The sequence below is a fragment of the Bos mutus genome, chromosome 19 (genome assembly GCF_027580195.1).
Source record: "Bos mutus isolate GX-2022 chromosome 19, NWIPB_WYAK_1.1, whole genome shotgun sequence".
Taxonomy (NCBI): Eukaryota; Metazoa; Chordata; class Mammalia; order Artiodactyla; family Bovidae; genus Bos; species Bos mutus.
Window position 1 is genome coordinate 20248906 of NC_091635.1, and position 21708 is coordinate 20270613.

Sequence of the window (21708 nt, forward strand, 5' to 3'; positions counted from 1 at the left end):
GGTGATCGAATTTCAGCTGAGCTATTTCAAATCCTAAAAGATGATGATGCTGTTAAAGTGCTACATTCAACATGCCAGCAAACTTGGAAAACTCGGCAGTGCCAACAGGACTGGGAACGGCCAGCTTTCACTCAAATCCCAGAAAAGGGCAATGCCAAAGAGTGTTCAAACTACCGCACAACTGCAGTCATTTCACATGCTAGCATTTTTAGTAACACTAAAAATTCTCCAAGCCAGGCTTCAACAGTACACGAACGGAAAACTTCCAGTTGTACAAACTTGATTTAGAAAAAGAAAAGGAACCAGAGATAAAACTCCCAACATACGATGGATCATTTAAAAAGCAAGGGAATTCCAGAAAAACATCTACTTCTGCTTCACTGACTACAGCCTTAGACTGTGTGGATCAAAACAAGCTGGAAAATTCTTAAAGAGATGGGAATACCAGATCACCTGACCTCCCTCTTGAGAAACCTATATGCAGGTCAGGAAGCAACAGTTAGAACTGGACATGGAACAACAGACTGGTTCCAAATAGGAAAAGGAGTACATCAAGGCTGTATATTGTCACCCTGCTTATTTAACTTATATGCAGAGTACATCATGAGAAACGCTGGGCTGGAAGAAGCAGAAGCTGGGAATCAAGACTGCCGGGAGAAATATCAGTAACCTCAGATATGCAGATGACACCACCCTTATGGCAGAAAGTGAAGAGGAACTAAAAAGCCTCTTGATGAAAGTGAAAGAGTGAGAGTGAAAAAGTTGGCTTAAAGCTCAACATTCAGAAAACGAAGATCATGGCATCTGGTCCCATCACTTCATGGGAAATCGGTGGGGAAACAGTGGAAACAGTGTCAGACTTTATTTTTGGGGGCTCCAAAATCACTGCAGATGGTGACTGCAGCCATGAAATTAAAAGACACTTACTCCTTGGAAGGAAAGTTATGACCAACCTAGACAGTATATTAAAAAGCAGAGACATTACTTTGCCTACAAAGGTCCATCTCATCAAGGCTATGGTTTTTCCAGTGGTCACGTATGGATGTGAGAGTTGGACTGTGAAAAAAGCTGAGTGCCAAAGAATTGATGCTTTTGAACTGTGGTGTTGGAGAAGACTCTTGAGAGTCCCTTGGACAGCAAGGAGATCCAACCAGTCCATTCTAAAGGAGATCAGCCCTGGGATTTCTTTGGAAGGAATGATGCTAAAGCTGAAACTCCAGTACTCTGGCCACCTCACGCAGAGTTGACTCACTGGAAAAGACTCTGATGCCGGGAGAGACTGGGGGCAGGAGGAGAAGGGGACGACAGAGGCTGAGATGGCTGGATGGCATCACCAACTCAATGGACGTGAGTCTGGGTGAACTCCGGGAGTTGGTGATGGACAGGGAGGCCTGGTGTGCTGTAATTCATGGGCTCGCAAAGAGTCGGACACGACTGAGCGACTGAACTGAACTGATGCAGAGTACATCATGTGAAACGCCAGCTGATGAAGTACAAGCTGGAATCAACACTGCACGGAGAAATATCAATAACCTCAGATATGTAGATGACACCCTAATGGCAGAAAGGGAAGAGAACTAAAGAACCTCTTGATGAAGGTGAAAGAAGAGAGTGAGAAAGTTGGCTCAAAACTCAACATTCAAAGAACGATGATCATGGCATCTGGTCCCATCACTTCATGGCAAACAGATGGGGGAAAAAAGGGAAACACTGACAGACTTTATCTTCTTGGGCTCCAAAATCACTGCGATGGTGACTGCAGCCATGAAATGAAAAGACATCTGCTCCTTGGAAGAAAAGCTATGATGAACCTAGACAGTGTATTAAAAAGCAAAGACGTCAACTATGCTGACAAAGATCCACATAGTCAAAGCTATGGTTTTGCCAATAGTCATGTATGGATGTTGAGAGTTGGAACATAAAGAAGGCTGAGTGTCAAAGAATCGATGCTTTTCAACTGCAGTGCTGGACAAGACTTTTGAAAGTCCCATGGACAGCAAGGAGATGAAACCATCAATCCTAGAGGAAATCAACCCTGAATATTCAATGGAAGATGCTGAAGCTCCAATACTTTGGCCACCTGATGCAAAGAGCTGACTCACTGGAGGAAAAGGGGGCAACAGTGGATGAGATGGTTGGATGGCATCACTGACTCAATGGACATGAGTTTGAGCAAGCTCCGGGTGACAGTGAAGGACAGGGAAGCCTGGAGTGCTGCAGTCCATGGGGCTGCAGAGTTGGACACAACTGAGAGACTGGAGAACAAAAGAGTCATCTAAATTAAGTATAACATTTTATTGTATTTAGGTTTAATAAATAAGACCTTACTATCTCTTGCAAGAAAATAACTGCACATGATGAAACTTCAAGGTAAATGAGATAAAAACTTTGGGACAAAAGCTTTAAATATTATTTTAGAAATGTCTACTTAACGTGATCTTTCCAGATGTTTAATAACTTAAGATTCTAAAGCTGTGCCAATTTAAGCTACATGATGAAAGTTTACCTAAAAGATACTAAGGTTACTATAAGTCATCAATTTCTAGAAAAAAAATTTTTAAGTATCTGAAAATATTAATGAAAACGTTTGGTATCACCTAAAATGTTCTGTATAAGAAAACAGGGTTTCAGATGGTAAAGAATCTGCCTACAATGCAAGAGAGCTGGGTTCCATCCCTGGGTTGGGATGACCACCTAGAGAAGGAAATGGCAACCCATTCCAGTATTCCTGCCTGGAGTATTCCACAGACAGAGGAGCCTGGTGGGCTACAGTCCATGGAGTTGCAAAGAGTCAGACACGACTGAGGAACCGACACACACATTAAGAAAATAAGTGTTTTTTAAAATTATCACTGATGTTTAAGCGTACCAATTTATAAAATGCCAATGTAAAGACAGAACCTAATTATTTACTTCTTAGTTTCACCAAAATTAATGTTTTAAGAGTTGAGGATTCTAATTTAAACATGTAATTAAAGCTATGAGAAACAATACAGTAACTTTTCAAAATACGGTAAAAGATACAATGTATGTTTTCAGTAAAGAAGATATGAGAAATGAAATTACATCTTGGTAAAAAATAAATGAGCTGGTTAATTTTATTTAGATGAAAAATGAAAGGTTGGATACAAAAAATGATGAGAGATTACGAGGAGGAACCTTGAGGAAAGTTTTATGCATAGTCACGATTAATGAAATTTAGACTGAAGTTAACTAAGTAAATGGACTGTTAGATGAACTAATGCAAGACTGGAAATTTTGTCTCCTTTAAGTTCTCCTTTTGATAACAGACTTTTATCAAACCTGCAGAGAAAGAGGATCAAAGACCAAGCGGAGACAGAAAGACTTCAGAGAGAAGAGCAGGGACAAGGCTGGAGAAGGCAATGCTCTTGGAGCCTCTGAGAGAGGAGCTGGGGCTGCAGGCGGAGGCGGGCCTGAGAGGGCAGGTGGGCGGGAATGCCTTCCCTAGGGAATGAGGGAGCAGGGACCCCTGGGAGGGAACGACCACAGGCGCCCAGGCAAGAAGCACAGGGGCCTGGACCACAACGGGGCAGGAGGGCCTGACGGCTGTGACGTGGACGTACTGCCACGGCAGTTTCAGTACAGCTTGCTGGTGAGCTACAAGCAGGAAGTAAGGAAGAATCACAGATGGCACCAAAGCACCAGGTAAATGGTGGTGCCAGTTACAAAACAGGCTGCCTGGTGAGAAGCAATTGTGAGGGGTGGAAATCAAGAGATCCATTTACAGGGGTGGGGTGGGGGTGTACAATATACACGAGGGCGTAAGAAGGACAAACTCTTTTGATGTCAAATAAGCTACAATGATATAGGGCACAACACAGGGACTGTAGCAAATATTTTACAGTAACTATAAATGGAAGACAACCTTTAAAAATGGAATCACTGTACTGTCCACCTGTAACATATAACACACGTCAACTACACTTCAGTAAGAAAAACTAGATCAACGCAGGAAAACAGAGAGACTCATGTGGAACATATGAAGTGTGAGATGATCATGAGGCATTCCGGTCAAGATGTCAGGTAGACAAGCTCCCTCACAGGCTGCGCTGAAGACGTGGAGCCAGTACTGGGAGCACAGGCCTCGCGGTTGCCTCCCAGGGTGCAGGGGCAGAGAGGGGAGTGGCCCAGACAGCGCAGAGGCCCACGACAGAGGTGACCCAGCCAGCACGAGTGACCAGGGAGGTGGCCTTGAAGTCCAGTAAAGTGTTTCCAGCAGGAGATGGTGATCACTGGGCTGAGCTGCCAGGGAGGAGCTGCTGACCTCGATGCGGGGAGCTTCAGCAGAGCTAATGGAGGAAAACTGAGTTTTGTTCCAGGGAAAACTGTTAAGACCACGGAGGACAGACACCTCCCTGAAGCCACATGTACTGCTTTCAGAGATACCAGAGCTGTGCTCCACCTCCATCATCGTGCAAGCGCCCAGCAAAGAGAAATGTGAAATCGAGAGTCACCGAACGAATGTCAATCTGAAGATTCCCAATATTTCAACCCACAGTAAGAAATCTGAATGCAAGGACTTCCCTGGTGGCCCAGTGGTTAAGAATCCACCGGCCAATGCAGCCGACATGGGTTTTATCCCTGGTCAGGGAACTAGATCCCACATGCCTCAGAGCAACTGAACTCGTGCACCGTAACTACTGAGCCTGCGCTCTAGAGCCCATGCTCCGCAACAAGAAGCCCCGAGACAAAGAGTAGCACCCACCTGCCACAACGAGAGCAAAATAAAATAATTAAAAGGAATGAAACCCCAAATGCACATGAAAAGATGCTCAACATCCCTAATTATTAAGAGAAATGCAGATAAAAACTATAATGAAATAACACCTGACAGCAGTCAGAATAGCCATCAGAAAGCATATAACCTCTGGAAGAGGTGTGGAGAACAGGGAACCTCCCACACTACTGGCGAGAGGAAAGCTGGCGCAACCTACGGACCACAGTATGGAGGCTCCTCAGGAAACGAGAGTTACCAAGCCCACTCCTAGGCATAAACCCAGACAAAACCGTAATTCAAAATGACACACGCACTGTATGTTCACAGAAGCACTATTCACAACAGCCAAGACAGGGAAGCAACCTGCCTGTCCATCAACAGATGACTGGATAAAACACACGCGGCACCTACACACAATGCACTACCGCTCAACCACAAAAAAGAACAAAATAACACTATCTGCAGCAGCACGGACGCAACTAGAGATCCCCACACTAAGTGAAGTAAATCAGACGGAGGAAGACAAATATCATGATGTCACTTATATGCAGAATTTAAAATAATGGCACAGGGCTTCCCTGGTGGTCCAGTGGCTAAGAATCCACTAACCAGCGCCGGAGACACAGGCTCAATTCCTGGTCCAGGAAGATTCTGCATGCCTCAGAGCAACTCAGCCCATGCACAACCACTGAGCCCAAACTCCACAACAAGAAGCCACCGCAGAGAGAAGCCCCCGAATCCCAACTAGCGAGCAGGCCCCACTCACCCCAGCTAGAAAAGGCCGCCCGCAGCAGTGAAGACCCAGGGCAGCCAAAAATACATAAAATAAAATTATAAAAAATAAAGTACAGCACAGATGAACTTATCTACAGAACAGAAGCAGACTCAAGGACAGAGAACAGACTTGTGGTTACCAAGGGGAGGGAGGAGGACTGGGCATGTGGGGTTTTAGATGCAAACTATGACATTTAGAACTGAGAAACAAGAAGGCCCTACTGTACAGCACAGGGAACTAGACCCAATATCCTATGATAAACCGTAGCGGAAAAGAATATTTAAAACAGAAGGTATGTATGTGTGAAACTGAATCACTGCTGTACAGCAAAGATTGGCATCGCACTGTAAACCAACTACTTCAATTAAAAAAAAACAAAAAGACACCGGAATGGCGGAGAGCCAGAGCCCCCTGCCCATCCCACACGACGTCACACCTTCTCGACGGGGACGGACAGACTCTGCACTGCTCTCTCTCACCCTCGTGGACACCGGAGCTAAGCGACTTAATGTGTATTGTGACCGCGGCTGAACCAAGAGACCAGAGAAAATACGTCCCTTCTCCCCCCAAGTTTTCCAGAGACTCTAAATGTCAACGACATACTATGAACATATCACCATGGGGTTAAAAACAAAACAAAGCAAACCGGTGATCGAGTCATTTAAAGAAAATCTTACTCCAAACCCTCTGAGACCTTAGGAACAGCCACAGTTAACCTAACGGTAATCCCCCTCTCCTGACTGACACACCTCTATGTCCTGCACTGCAGCCTGACAGCCAAGCCCTCGGCGGCAAAGGAAGGCCAAAAAAATAGCCAGGTTTCCTACCTGACAGAACGTCTTCCGATAATTCCCTTTCTCGTTCAATTTTCTCCTCAAGAGTTGAAATGCAGAATTCATAGCCAGCAAGAGCCAGTTCCTGCCTATAAAGCAAAGAGGATAAATCAGTTGTCCTGTCTTCCGCCTCGGGTTTGCATCATCTAGTGTTAAGACGGATGGGAACTCGGTTTCGAGTCCCTAAGGGGTGTCAACTTCTCCTCTGTCAGAAGTTTGTTTTTCGTCATCTTGGAGTGCTGCTGGGGTTTCAGTAACCCACAAAACCAGCGCTCCCTCCTTCCCACTAGCAGAGCCAAGGGGCCAGCTCCTCCTCCTGCGAGAGCATCTGACGCCTGGTCAACCCAAGAGCAGCGCCAGAGGAGGCCTGGGCTCATGGCAGAATTCTGACTGCTGACCTCGTCCATTTCCGGAGGGTGTATCAGCTCACCACTCCTCTCAAGCTGCAGGTCTCCAACACAAGTTTCTTTTACAGAAATGGAAGTCCCAACCAGGGTGCTAAAAGGCATTTGGCCCCAGTCTGGGGACCCTCAGTCACCAGTGAGGACGCCCAAGCGGCCAGTAGGCCGACTCTGGACAGAAAGAGGGCTGCCTGCTGGCATCTGAGATACGGTGAGCACCACAGAGCATCCATCTGTCCTGGTCTTTGCTCCTCCACTCTGGCTCTCAGCTCCTCACTGGAAGCAGCACTAAACAAGCTTACCTCTCCTCTGGGCTTGGCCAGACAACCCCTCTCTACTCCGTTCTCAGAAGAGGAGCAGCTTTCCCCGAGCCAAACCTCAGCAGCAGCAGGGACCTCATCCAAGCAGGGCGTGGAGCAGGGGAGGCTGCCCACGAGACGTTCTCAGTCAAGAGAGAACGCTTCTGAGCAGGGTAACTTATGGGCTAATTACTGTAGGTACTGCACAGCTTTCACCTCTTGAGAGAGCGTGGGCGTGTCTCACTGTCCAGTGTTACCATCTCCGGGCTTCTCCTTAACCCAGGGGGCCACACCCACCAACATCTGGTCCTGTCTGTAACCCGTCCAGAGAGACTAACCCGGCTGCAATGCTCCCTGGCATGAACCAACCTCAAAGTTTCTCTATAGACTTGGAATCAGAGGCCCTGAGGCTCTGGTCCATCCAGTGTCCAGCCAAATGCCAGGAGATGGACCGGGTCCCCCAAAAAACAAAGGAGCGGACCACTCGGGCTGCAGGTGCCAGTGCCAGGGTCTCTGGCTGCAGTGAGCACTCCTCCTACAGCACTGGGCTAGGTACCATTCAAAACTTGCAGTACCCAATTTCTGCAGCAACTCAAGGGCTAAGGAGAAGTCAAGCCTTCCCTTAAATTTACCCCAAATTAACCCTCCAGGAGTCCTCTTACATCCTCTGAGTTTTCACCTAGAGAGTGAAGGGCACCAGGCCCCTCTGTCTATGTCCCTGACCTTTGGCACACATCTAAAATGTTTCCCAAAGCCTTTCCTATGTGCCTGGCAGACTTTTCCTTCTGTGTAAGAATCTAGACTCATCCAATACTTTTTAGTAGCACTGCTTTCCTGTCCCACTCGTTCAAAGGCCTCTGCCCCATGCCTCAGTGCCTCCTTGATACAACCTAGCCACCCCATCACCTCTACAGCCTTAAAACCGCCCACCGGACGAGCCAGTGACACCCTCTCACAGCAACTCTCTCATCACATAACCTGTACCTAACTTCCCGCTTTGTTGATACTTCCACCAGCAAAATATGCCACCCCCAGCCACTCTTGCATTGCTCCCAGCTCTCCTGCTGCTGCTGCTAAGTCGCGTCCATTGTGTCCGACTCTGTGTGACCCCATAGACGGCAGCCCAACAGCCTCCCCCGTCCCTGGGATTCTCCAGGCAAGAATACTGGAGTGGGTTGCCATTTCCTTCTCCACCCAGCTCTCCTAGGAAGAGCAAAACTAAGGTTCTAACGACTTCCCAGTTCAATCAGGAACAGAACACATGACCAGGCCTGTCACAGTGCAGCCACAGGGATGAGGGCTGCAGGCCCCACCGGTCACGCTAATGGACTCAGGAGGGGCAAGACTGGAAAAGGCTCAAGATCTCAAAGATGAGAGATGGGACACCAGGAGTGTGACAACCGAGATTTTAGATACCCAGGTGATTAGTAGGATGAAAACTGTGACACCCCAGGGTCAGTTTCTGACCCACAGCCCTCACCCACCGCTGCTCCCACACCCAGACTCCGACTACACTTACCTACTCTGAGCAGCGTAAATAGTGGCCAGCTTTAGGGAGATCTCTATGATTGCATTGTCTTCCTGTTGGGAAAAGAAAAACGAAGTTCATAACAAATAAAATTTCCACATGAAGTATTTCAGATTAATTTCTAGACTGACTACACCCTGAAAGCCATAGTCTTGATGCTTTTGGAGGAATCAGGCATCACGCTTTTGCATGAGTGAAAGACTGGCAATTTTTATACTGGTCTTAGGGAAGAAAATCCCAACTTTTTGGTCAAAACACATGTGGGGGCTATTTTGAAAACTTCCTCAGCTAGGGTGCAATACTATGTAATGTCCTTACCTGTTGCATGCCCCCTCCAAGCAGGTAACTCATTGTTGCTTTAAAAAGTTTTTCTGCCTAAAAGCATAAGGAAGAGATTTTTCTTTTATTTGGGCCCCATATCTAAATGACCCTGCATTCTAAGTACTAGTCTAAGGCAGCATTCCTTGAAAAACACACATAGAGAGAAAGGTAACCTTTTGTTGGAAAAACAGACTAAAATACTGGGACCCCACATCCCCTGGGCACCTTGAAAACTACTCTGTGATGTGTAGAACCAGCTTCAGAGATCAACTTCCCACCTAAACCCACTGTGGCAGAGACTGCAAACTAGCCCTAACAGTCACTCTCCTCTCCATCTTTTCCGGTACAGTCTCCTCAGTTTCCATTAGGTCAAGGGTCCTTCCTTTGCACTTCATGTGTGATCATATGAGGAGGCTGCGGCCAAGAGATGCACGCAGTTTACACGAACAGCTTCAACAGCGTACTTCACAAGGACTCTGCTGGCCCTCCGTCCCTCTTCCTGCCCACAGCTGGAGATGAGCCAGTGCTCGTACTCAGGCGAGAACACATCTTAGAAGGAACCTGGGCTCCTGGGTCACTTCATGGGGTATAAGTGCTCACCCCTCTTTAGGGTTCAGCCGCCTCTGGATTAATGCATTAAACGGATACGCTTCCCTCTTATTTCAGTCACTTTATCTTGGGGTCTCTTTGTTACAGAAGCTTTGCCTGTACCCTTATGTGCAGAGGTCTAGCTAGCAGAGGTCTAGAGGCTAGCCATTCACAAATTCACAACATTACAACATGATTTACTTACATTTTCAAGCTGACCCCTTATAAATGCTAAGTTCGCCATCTGAAAGCAGATTATAAGTTGTTTTTTCAGTTTAAAGCATTGTGTTTCCACTTACTTCAAAATCTTTACACTGAAAACTCCCCTTTGTTTTCACCTTCTATCTAAAAAAAACAGGCCAGAAACTGTCGCTAATCTGCTAGAAGCAAAGTCCAGCAATGGGGTGAGAGTACGCGCAGACTTTGATGGTAACAATTCTAGATCCACTCTTCACTGAGAACACAAATATTAATGATAATTGTTTCTTTTCGGTCTGGGGTTGAGGTTTCTTATACATGACAGTCCAAGGGTAATAAAAACTGAAAGTTAAAGAAAACTTAGTAAAAACAAAACCCAGAAAGACATCCTGCAGGTCAGGAATACTAATCAGGAACACTAACAGCCCTTCTCCTGCACCACTGGCGGCGGCTCAGACTGGTCAGAGGAGTTACCAAGTCATAAGTGTAAGCGATGGCCTTTGTGTTGTGACTCTTGTGGGCAAGATGAAGAGCGTCATGCAAAATAAGCTCTGCCTCTTCTGGCTCATCTTTCATGATGCACAACTGAAAAGAGAAAACAAAATAAAAGAAACTGAAACACGAAAAGAACAGAGACACGCACCACCAGACAGAAACAAGTACGGCTACGTGTCCCAGTACACAGAGGGAAGCTAGTCATTCATTCCTCGAACACTTATTGAATCCCTGCTGTGCAAAGGTATGGTGTCTGCAGTGGTGACTGGAGAGGGGCTCCCCTGCAGCTCCGCATGGCCACAGATATAGCACGCTGGCTGACAGACATAGGCAGCAGGATCGTGAGCACTTTTCATGAACTCTTATAACGGAGCTGCTGGCCCTACATCCTCCTCCGCTCTTTCCTGCAGGACAGGTGGGCTCAATCACAACCAATGATACAGGCTGTGAAGGAAAGCAAGAGAAAGGAACAAGGGGTTTCCTTCAAATGGGAGTCAAGACAGTTAAACAGAGGTAAAAAGGAAGAGAAACAGCCAACTAAGTAAGGAACTGTGGGGGGAAACTGACCCAGAGAGCAGGGAATGACCGAAGGTGCTACAGGCTGAAGATGACGGATCTTCAAGAACCACTCAAACAATGAAAGTGAACAGATGTGAACTGAGGATGGTGACTGTTACTGCCAAGTAGGGAGGCAATGGGGGTAGGACCACAGGTCTCACCAGCCAGGGCAAGGAGTCTGGGTTCTACCACAAACGCTGTGACGGGTCAATCAAGGCTTGTGGGCACGGGATGACACCAGCTGATTTACATTTAAATGATCGCTCCAGTTGCTGTCAAACCTGGATGGCAGGGGGCAACAGGGCAGACAAGACTGCAGGCTGTAGCAGCGTGGCCAGGGTGACTCAGGAGACACAGAAGAGGCGACAGGTTTGAGAAGTATTTTGATTTGGTGGCAAAATCCAAAAATTCGTTGCTGGATTCTCGGTATATGGGAGGTGGTAGTTAGGTACCACAAGTTCTCAGAATGACTATGGAGCGTCCAGGCAGGAAAACGGGGCAGACTACAGAAAAGAGGTACTGAGGGAAGGGGTCGGAGAGATGCCTAAGACCACAGGTTCGTTTGGGTCAGCTGAAGCCTCAAACAGAGTTGGCACGCGGGCCGCACCCGCCGTGTGTGGGCACTCGGGTGGACGCGTCGGGCATGAGGCGGTGGTCAGCCCAAAGAAGGAGGCCCGGTACCCCGGGAAAAGGAGAAAACGTTCAGGAAGAGGAGGCCCGCCCCGCTCCCCTCAGCCTGTGCGCACTTCTCCCCGCGCTAGCAACCTCGCAGCCCGCAGCGCCGCCTCTACCTGCGCCCGACGCGCTGACCCCAGGACTCCGTCCACCGGGGTCCCCATAGCCGGGGGGCGCGCTGCGGCCCCTCACCTTGGCTCGCTTCAGCAGCTGGATGATCTCGGCCTCGGCGTCCCCGGCCGCAGCCCCGCCCGCGCCCCGCCGCTCCTGCTCCGCCGCCGCGGGCCTCGAGGACCAGGCGAGCGCTGCAGGAAAGGGCACTGAGGTCACCGCGCTCAGCCCGGCCCGCCCAGCACCCCCGGCCCGCCGGCCCCGCACCCCTCACCTGCCAGCAGCGGCACCAGGCCCGAGCCTCGGCCGCGCGGCGCCCCTCGGCACGGCGGCGCCCGGGCTCCCGGCGGCCCGGGCAACAGGCACACGGGGTGGCAGCGGCCCCGCCGTCCCGCCACCCGCAACAGACCTCGGGCCAGACCCACAGCCAGAAGCCGGTACATGGCCGCCCGCGCGTCCTCTGCGCACTGCGGCCACGGGCTCCGGAAGTCCCGCCCCTGGCGCCGAACGCCCGCCGATTGGCCGGGCCGCCCGCATGCGCCGGGACGCAAGTCTACGTCACCTCGCCCTCCTCCCCCGCCCCGGAGAACGGGGGACCTGCCATGGCGGCTCCTACTGGTCCTCTCACGCTACCAGCCGTGGTGGAGGAGCTGCTGAGCGAGATGGCGGCGGCTGTGCGGGACGGCGCGCCGAGTACGGGCGGGGGCGCGGGAGGCAGCGCCGGCGGGACGGGGTTTGGGGGTCCGGGCCCACTGGGGAGGTCTCCACCCTTTCTACTCGCTTGTAGCCCTTCCTTCCCGCCGTCTGTGTTTGTTCCAAACGGTTCCCCTCCTTACCTCTGTGCACGAGTGACTGTTTCAGGGCCGCAGACACAGGACTTGAGGGGTCCGGACGCTGTGGCTGTGCCTTTATTCCTCTGACCAGCAGAGGATGCTCTGTGACCAGGCTCCCGCATTCCCTGGCCGCAAACGCACGGGCCCAGAGCGCGTCCTCGTTGAGCTGCGCCACCGGCATCTGAACGACCATCGAATACATCGGTTAGGCCTCAGGACTGCCCCTGCTGGTTCACTTGGGCGGCGTTTGTTTGCAAAGGACCGCACTTTGAAAAGGATTTACCTTGACTTATTGTTTTTTAAGAATTGAGAGCAGGAAGCCAACTTTTCTCATTTCAGTTAAATCTAAAGCAGTACATGTGCTTAAAAGATGAGACGAGCCAGGTATCCGAACATCCTCTAATCCCAAAAAGCTTGGGGGGAAAGCCAGTCTGTTGACAGCTCAAACAGTGGTTGCCAGAAAGGGCTGTGTGTGAAGAGGACAGTGTGAGAGTCTTGAAGGGGGCGCCCCTGAGGCTTGGGGCTCATAGAGACCACTATCACCTATTCACGTTTTTCAGAGCCATTTTCTGCTGTTTAAAAATGTTTGTTCTTAGACAGTCATACACTCTTCCTGAGCCCCCTCCTCCGACGATAATTTGCTTTAGATCAGTATTCTGAGTTTACACTTGTATGATGATGTAAAAATCTAGTCACAGCTGAGCCATGTAGGAAGTGATGACTACTTCTCCTTTACTGTAACTTTTTGCTTCCTCTCAAAACTCATGATTGCATTTGTTTGGTTGTTTACTTTTCTATATGTTTATTCCTAGTTCAATAACTTCTTTATAGCTCAGATGGTAAAGAATCTGTCAGCAATGCAGGAGACCCAGGTTTGATCCCTGGGTCAGGAAGATCCCCTAGAGAAGGAAATGGCAACCCACTCCAGTAGTCCTGCCTGGAGAATTCCATGGACAGGAGCCTGGCAGGCTACAGTCCATAGGGGTCACAAAGAGTCAAACACGGCTAAGTGTTAGTCACACACATCCATAATTCAACTTCAAACTCTTACCAGTGTTCTAAATCCTCTACTCAAGATGCTGAGGTGTTTTGTCCATTTCATTTTCCTCTCCTAGAGCTTCCAGGGTGCTCTCCTGAGATCTCCCCCCACCATTACTATCTGGGGAATTCCCTTAACCTACTTTGGGCCTTAATGTTTAGTATACCGTACAATTTTCTTTTTCTCAGTTTACTGTCTTATTTTATAGAGCACATATTCTCCTGTCCTGAGACTTAATAGTTTGGCTAGGTGTTACTGAATTATATGTTGGAAATATTTCCTCAGACATCTTAAAGTATTATTCTACTACCTTCCAACTTCTTAAACTTACTTTCACAGAGTCTTATTTTAGCCCTCCTGCTTCATTCCCACTCCAGAGCCATCTGGTGCCACCAATTTCTGGAGGAGGGTTTTTTTTGTTTTTTTAGGGAGTGAGGGTACTAGAGTCTGAAGTGTAAATCAGGATGTTGCTTGGCTCTCCTATTACTAGCTTAAGTTTCAGTTTTCTCAGGTCTTGTAAATAATTTTCAAACATGTCTTAGCTGTGTTTCTCCCTGTCCTCATCCTTGAGAGTTTATGCATTTTAGAAAATTCTTTTATTATTGTTTAGTGGAATATTGAGGAGTAAAATTTGATGAGTAGGTTCAGTTCACCATCATACACATAAGTCTTTTTGGCTATAAGAGCCTTTTAAAAATGTTTTTGTCTCTGGTCACTGGTTTAACACAATTCACTTACTTTCCATTCCTGTTTTACAGTTCCCGATGAGCATCTGTTATCGTAAGTATATATCCTTTTGTATTTGGGATTCTTTATAAACTACTAATGTGTGTTTTTAAAGGCCAGTTCTTTCAACATCAACTCTTTTTTTTTTAGAAAATATTCTTACTAAGCTAGGAACAATAGTTTATTGATGTGATTGTTAAAAATCTGTCTCAAGTGAATAACCAGCACCGTACTTGACAGTACAAGGCACTCCCTTATTGTGCTAAGTGCCACTGTATTTTGACATCGTTCTAAAAGGTGTAGCTCTTACACTAGTAATACATGGAAAGAGAAGGACATTTGGCCCTTGAACAACAACTCTTACACATGCAGTGCTCGGGGGAGCCTGTTTCCTGAGTGAGAGGCTAAGAGTATTTAAGAAAGAAGATGTACTAGGTATATACACTAGAATATTATCCAAAAGTTAAATTTTAAAATATATATTTGTGTATATACATATATATACGTGAGCACACACACACGTATATATGTGCATCATTCTCAGAAGCACACTGAATGGGAAAAAAAGTTGCCCAAAAAGCCCAGAATATACTGTTCATATTTTAAACTTAGAAAACATCACCATATGTATATATGTATGTGTGTGTGTGTATGCACATACACGTATGTACTATGTACAGTAAAATATAAAAACATTAATATGAAATGCATATGGTTGCCTTGGGGATGAAGAAATTGAGGAAGAACAGGAAGACCTCTGACATATAAAGAGGCTTCTTTATAAACAACATGTTAACATTTATTCTGGGCGGCTGATTATGTGGGATTTTGCTGTATTACGTTTTTTTCCGAATTAAAATAAATTTTCAGAAGCTGCTGATGGTAATCCTTCGGGTCGAGTCAGAGCGGTGGCTTTCAGTCCATCATCTGACCTGAGGCTCCTCTCCTTCCCAGGCTGAAATTTGTCTTCGGCTCATCAGCCGTGCAGGCCTTGGACCTAGTTGACCGCCGGTCTGTCACCTTAATATCCTCGCCCAGCGGGAGGCGTGTTTACCAGGTAGAAACCCGGAGGTGGAGTAATCTCAACCAGATCCCCTTAGGACAAACGTTTTCATGAATCTGTATGAAAGCTGGTGGACAGTTGAAAGGACTTGACCCAACTTAGTGAAATGAGAGTGTGAATAGTTAGAATCAGAAAGATGTGGCCGGTTAACCCCACCTGGGAGCAGCATGTGGAACCAGCAATGATCCAGAGAGGCTCTTTGCCCAGGTCTGATAGTCACAGCCAACTTTCCCTTTCTGTCATTTGACACTACAGGGATCACCCTGTTCCTTGTCTCTTGCTTACAAGCAAAAGCCAAAATGCATTTTAAGGTCCTTTCACATGTCAAGGTTCATCTAACAGAAACGATCTGTCAGAACTGTTGTTGGAAGCATTCACGAAGGCCACACTGTGCTCAATGTGGGCAGTTTACTTGGACCTTAGTTCAAGCGGACCTTAAGGTAGGCAGGTTTGTAAAGTACAAATCAGACTCCTGTCAGACTCTGAATTACTTTCATGTATTGCTAATTCTCACCGAAAGCCCGGAAAGATATTTATTTTGCTGAAAACTGAGACGCAGAAAATTAACAGCCCCCTACGGTAGCAGGGTTGTATAGCTGGCAGACGGTCCTGCCTGTCTCTATGTCAACAGCGGGCCAGACCCTCCACCCCCCAAACCCCAAGTTTAGCCACGTTAGATGTGGTAAGCCAGCTGGGATTCAGAGAAGGGGATCTTGTGAATGAAATAAAAATGTTGGCAGTGGTCTCCAAAATTTTGTGTGTGGAAGGGGTAGAAGCAGAGGCCATCAGCTCTTGTATGATATCCAGGCATTGTTGAAGACCAGGAAAGGTGGAACTTTTGAGCATTTGGGTTCTGGTTTACTTATGATGACTGTCTCAGAGTTGAGACTGTGTTGATTCATTTTTAGCAAGTGACTGAGCAAAGCCTCTCAGGCACATGGATGGCTTGGCCCATGAACTCACTTTTCCATGCATAGGATGGTGCAGCCAGCTGGCACGTCCTGCTTTCTGCGTTTCTGCCTGAAGTAAGCTGGGGTGATGAGTGCCGAGTGCTACAGTTAGAACTTCTGCATTGTATTTACTCAGAAGAGGCTGCTTATTAGAATTTTCTGTTGGTGAACATCATAGATTAAGAATCAGAACTCTTAAGTGATGTTGTTTGTACCTGAGGAAGGATTTCCATTTTCTTTCCTAGTGTATTTATTTTTGGGTTTTATGTAGCTAACATACCCTTGTCAAAAAGGGCTTCTGAGTTTTCCCATGTCTTTTAGTTTCAGATTCTCTTGTCTCAGTTCCAACATCAGCAGAACACTTGACCCACACAAGCATGATCTTGCTGTTAAAATCTCAAAGACTGTGTTGGAAATATTTCAGTTATTGTTGACTTATTATTCCTCCCACGATCACCGTGACTTGTTTTAGTTTTCATCATTCACATTCTGCCTTATGTCATGTTGCTTTATTTATCATAAAAATGCAAAGTTCTTAGAATTGTGTTGGACTTTGAATTAAATGAGTTTTTAGAAACCTTACAGACATCCTCCAATTAACCGCAGTGGTTTCACTGTATATAGTAATATGGAAAGAATTCGGCTTAATTCAGAGGTTCTGTGAGATGATAAAGGTTGAGTCAGATGTTGCCTTGTTATCGTTCCATAGGTTGACCATCTAACATTCTCACCTCCTCCGGGTGTGGTGGTAATTACCCTGAAGTCACACTCATGTTGTCACCTGAGTCACTTTTTGATAAACTTCAGTCCTCCTAGGAAGGGGGATGCCAAGTTACATTTGGATCAGTCAGAAGGGGCCAAGTTACATTTGTAACAATGACCCCTAAATTTAAAAGCTACAGATTTATGTCTCACTCCCTGTCCATCTCCATCAAGAGTCAGTTGCAGCTTTGATCCAGAACCTCATGGCCCAGGATCCCAGGCGATGGAGCAGCCTGTGTCTGGGACACTGTGGATCTCATAGCAGAGAGAAGTCAGGATATCGTAGGTATCCATGTTGTTGAACGTTTCTGCCTGGCCAGTCACACTTTACCGGCTAAAGCAGGTCACATAGTCAGCCTATATGTAACAGGGCAGGGACATATCAGCCTCTTTCCGAGAGGCACTGAACTCAGGGAACGGTGAATCGTATACAGTTCATCACTGTGATGGATGCTGAGGGCTTGGAACAGCCATAAAGTAAACTGCTTGTGGGTGGATGACCGTCCAGTGGGCCAGTCTCCTTAGAGCCTCACTGCAGCCACAGCAGACTCCTCCCAAGGAGGTGTGGGCAAGTCCAGCCTGGGTCTGAGTATCATCCTGCCTACATTACTTTTGTAAAGGCTCCCCTCTGGGACTGACACTCCTGGCTCCAAGTGAGCGAGCTTGGAGCACTTCCTGTAAGAGGAGGTGGTTTTTTCCACAAAGGGTGAATTAGACAGTCCCTGAGGTCAGTTTCCAGCTCCAAACAGATCTGACTCAGATCTCTGCCCGATTATCAGGTTCATTAGTCGTCCACTGCTAGATAGAGAAGGCAACTGAGAAGTGACTCTCTTTACCGTATTCACCGCCCTGGGCAGCTGCATGTCCTGAGTCCCAGCCAGGGAACTTCTGCAGAATTTCTCCCCACCCTTGAGTGGCCAGGCACTTACTTGGCCTCAGGCAGAGAGTAATTGGCTGGGGACCCAGCATAAGGAGGAAGTAGTCTGTGTGGAATTCCAGAGGCTTATGCCTAATTAACCATAAATCTAGAGAGAAGAAGAAACCATTGGTAATGGTTTAGAGACCCAAGAATTGTTGGTGTCCCTGCCAGACGTTGGTGGGTTTTCTTGCGGGACTGAGTGGGATCCAGGCTGCTCTCACGCTCTCTCCTCGGCAAAGGGCAGCTCCTTCTCGCGCCCCCAGCGCTCACCAGTTACAACACATCAGCGCCTCAGGACTGGAAACGTGTGGTGTGACTTTCTTAATGTCCGGTTTGTAATGGGGCTGAAATGTGTGATGGGTTCAGTAGGCGTCCTGTTACCCAGTCACTGGCCACTTCTGGTCATCCTGCAGCCCCCAAGGAGTCCTCCTGACTTGGCAAAAAAGACCCATAGCGACATGCCTGCACCAGGCGAAATGCTAGAGAGACAACACCTGACTCAACACTGCTATTTTTCAGTGGAAGTCTTACCTGTGTGAGGAAAACAGGAAACAATTCTAGGAGCACTGACGTTCCTTTTCTCCATGTAGATTGTCATCTCAGAGCCTGAAACAAACGTGAGGCCCTGGGGCACATCCCCCACAGGCAGTTCCCTGTCACTGACCCACTGCAGGGGGTCTCTAGGTCCCTGGGATAGTAACTTTACTCCACTGGGACAGTAGGAACAAAGCACTCCTCTTCCTGTCTCTGGCACCTGGGGGTGAGGACGGAGACAAGCCATTTCTCCAGGTCTGTCCAGCCACCCTCCAAACCCAGGGTCCCCCGTGTGCCCTGACTGACAGCAAGGCCATTGGCTCTGAACGTGGCCTCCTGCCGGCCCTCCCAAGTCCATGCCCTCATTCCGTCCTGCTAGGTGAGCGGGCAGACCTGGGCTTGCCACTCCCCACGGCAGCTGAGTCACCCTGTTACAGGAGTCTCTGTTCCACGTGTTCCTCCCACTCCCCACTGGGCCTTTCCTGTCCTCAGACTCCTGCTAGGAGTGTGGTGGAGGCTTTAGACATTCACACACATGCTGGGAAACGACTACAAAGGCTGAGAAACAACAAGCATGGCGCGGGGAGCCTTCTTGTCTCTCTAGTCAACCCTCTGAATCCCCAGGCGGAGAAACAGCAGTTCGTGTGGAGGGCTCAGCCCACCTGAGACGCTTCTGTTTTGCGTGTGGAGGTGTCAGGGCAGGGCACTGAGGCAGCAGGAGGGTCCCTCAAGGGGACTCTCAAGGTGCACTCAAGGGGAATAGCGGTTTCCCGCCCACCTTTCCAGGCCTGACTCCACCTGTCCTCCCCTTTCCAGGTGCTTGGAAGCTCCGGGAGAACGTACACATGTCTGGCTTCCTGCCACTACTGCTCGTGCCCTGCATTCGCCTTCTCCGTGCTGCGGAAGGGGGACAGCCTCCTGGTGAGGACGGGTGGGCCTCAGCCATGGCCGAGCTGGTGGCAGGGCAGGGGGCGCTGGGAGCCTCACTCTGCACCCTACATGGGGTTTACTCTGTGTGGAAACAGACGGTAGTTCATTGTCCTTGACTTCAGTCAGTCAGCTATTCTGGCTTTACCCTCCCAAAACGCAGGGGCATTTTTAGAACTATGCCTGTTTCCCATTTTAATTTAAAAGGTCAGAGATAAAGCTTCAGGAAGGCAGCAGGTAATCCCCAGAGTTGGCCCCTGGGCAGTTATCGGGCCCAGTAAAAACATGAGCCAAACTGGACGCTGGCAACTGTGTGTGCCCCCACCTCCAGCCACGAGGCGCTTCTCCCACTGCCCGCGGACAGCGTGGTGCTCAGCCTTGCTTGACTTTCACCGGGGGCAGCAAAGCATGTTGGTGCCTCGGCCGATCTCACAAGAGCCCAGGAACGAGACCTCCTCACATCCATCCTGAGTCCACAGGAGAACCATTACCCGACCTCTTGCCAAGGAAGAAAATTACAGCATCCGCCCCATCTTTACACAGTTGTCACACCTGGCAGGAAGCGGGTGGCAAGCGGGTTTTCCCATTGACAGGGAGCCTCAACTCAGTGATCTCACCTGAAAAATGACAGGGTTGGAGCCAGGTCCTCAGCAACCCAAGTGGTGTGCCCCGCAGTGTGAGGTCCAGGGTTAGAGTGGTGTGTGCCCCTTGGTGTCAGGTCCAGCACAGATCATGCCTCGGAGAGGGACAGGAGAGACAGTGAGGGTCCCGCCGTCCCTGCTCTGGCCGTCCAGTGGTTAAGGACTAGCCCCCCTGTGTAGACTCGGTGCACATGTGTAAAATGAAGATAAGCCCTGTTCCCCACGGGACTGTCAGATATAAATGAGATAATCTTTGAGATGCTCTTAGCAACACTGTACCTTGAAGAACCTTAGCCACTGCTGTTAACAGCTTTCTGAGGGCAAGGAAGAAAGTAGTATAATTTAGGACTGACATAAAGAGCCTGTCTTGGTTTTCACTTGGTTTCACCTGTTCCTGCTGGATCTACACTGTTGCCCCAAACAGCAGGCCAAGTATTGATAAAACCTCCTTGTCCTATCTAACCTTGGTCTGTGGTTCTAGGCAGTGGGTTGCGGGCCCCTGATGTGTGTGCCCCGCTCCTTTCCTGCTCTGTGAAGCCTGGCCCTCCTTGTTTCTAACTGGCTTGTGTATTGTGTGTTCCAGTGCAAGCACCTCTTGGCAGTTTACCTGAGTCAGATCACAAGGACCTGTCAGCAGCTGAGTGTCTCTGACAAGCAACTGACTGACATACTGTCAGTGGAGAAGACACAGGAAGCATAAAAGTGCAGACGGAGCATCACTGACCATCTTTCAAAGTAAAGTCCCGTCCAGAGACACACGTGCCCTGTCACACGTGGTTCACGTGGAGGAGACATGGACCAGACTTCACGTTAGTGTCCCCTTCCGCCCTGGACTTGAGAGCCAGGACATGTATACAGTGTGAATCCCTCGCGAAAAATCCAGTCTCTAGGCCCCATGAGTAAAAAATTTCCAGATGTAATCAAGCATCTTAGCCTCCAAAGCCTAACATCAAGTCGCATCCACAGTGAGTGAGATTTTCAACCAACCAAAGTCCTAGTCCTTAAGAGGCTAGAATGGGAGAGGGGACAGTATGATGGTTTAGACGCACAAGCGTTAGTCCTTTTTCTTGGGCCCAGAAGGTCTTTCTGCAGTAAAAGGTCAGAGCAGGGATGTGGCTACAACAGCAGCAGATACAAAGAGACGTTGGGGTGCTGGTTTCAGCAGGCTCCAGACATTTGCAGTGTTGAGGCCAAAACAGTTGCTTAAATAGGCTGTGCTGTTGGAAAGACAGCACCTAGAACAAGGAAGGGCAGGTCGGGGGGAGCATTTCTGAGACTCGTAGCAGCCAGAGATGTTGCCGGGTGTTCCAGGCTGAGTGAGAAAAGGCAGATCTCCAGAGGCTGTGAGGCGGGGGAGGAATGGGACTCGTTTGGACCCCAAGAGAGAGCAAAGGAGCTGGGATGGAAGGAAATGAACACAAGACGGAGCTGAGACAGGACAGGCACCTCCCTCAGGGACAATCATCCACAGCTGAACAGGGTCCTAGGACAGGCTTTCCCCGTCTCTCTGGGGCTTCACGTCCTTGCAGGGTTACTGCAGGAGGAGCTGAGCTAGCCACCAGACAGGCGAAGTAAATGGTCTTGCAGCCTAGGTACTCCCAACCCTGTACCCCTGAAACAGGAGGTGCTAAGGAATGAATGTGTGGAAGGTCACAACGGCGCAAGCTTCTGTGGTTGGCACAGCCATCTCCTAGGCCGTGGTGCGGCAAATAAAACCTGTCAAGGCTCTACTCAGGAAATGGGCCTGGGTGTGAACTTATTTTAGGATACGAAACAGAAGGTAGGTGAGCTCTG

General features: G+C 48.6%; 2 protein-coding genes across 10 annotated transcripts in view; one reads left to right on the top strand and one right to left on the bottom strand.

Moving 5' to 3' along the window:
* TTC19 (tetratricopeptide repeat domain 19) overlaps nt 1–12638 on the bottom strand; it is a 29851-nt gene extending 17213 nt beyond the window's left edge. For 2 of the 9 annotated variants that reach the window (XR_011467962.1, XM_070389565.1), the window contains exons 1-7: nt 12357–12638; nt 11602–11714; nt 10156–10266; nt 9689–9727; nt 8893–8949; nt 8566–8627; nt 6341–6435 (exon numbers count right to left, since the gene is read on the bottom strand). Coding sequence is in view for 8 of the 9 variants with exons in the window: in XM_070389565.1 (XP_070245666.1) it covers nt 6341–6435; nt 8566–8627; nt 8893–8949; nt 9689–9727; nt 10156–10266; nt 11602–11714; nt 12357–12555 (676 nt within the window). In the remaining variant the exon portion in view is untranslated. Of the gene's footprint in view, nt 1–6340; nt 6436–8565; nt 8628–8892; nt 8950–9688; nt 9728–10155; nt 10267–11601; nt 11730–11794; nt 11999–12356 lie in introns of those variants that run through there. The other 7 variants (XM_070389564.1, XM_070389558.1, XM_070389560.1 and 4 more) reach the window with 7 other exon arrangements.
* Nucleotides 12081–21653, top strand: ZSWIM7 (zinc finger SWIM-type containing 7). The gene is made up of 5 exons (XM_070389570.1): nt 12081–12213; nt 14151–14172; nt 15073–15175; nt 19163–19267; nt 20498–21653. Exons 1-5 carry the CDS (start codon nt 12123–12125, stop codon nt 20612–20614), a joined length of 438 nt encoding a protein of 145 aa, XP_070245671.1. The 5' UTR covers nt 12081–12122; the 3' UTR covers nt 20615–21653.
* The last annotated feature ends 55 nt before the right edge of the window (nt 21654–21708 follow it).

Coding starts and splice junctions, on each gene's coding strand:
- ZSWIM7 (XM_070389570.1), top strand. CDS start 12,123: ATGGCGGCTCCTACTGGTCCTCTCACGCTACCAGCCGTGGTGGAGGAG. Junction 14,173..15,072: donor CCCGATGAGCATCTGTTATC/GTAAGTATATAT, acceptor TCTCCTTCCCAG/GCTGAAATTTGTCTTCGGCT. Junction 15,176..19,162: donor GCGGGAGGCGTGTTTACCAG/GTAGAAACCCGG, acceptor TCCCCTTTCCAG/GTGCTTGGAAGCTCCGGGAG.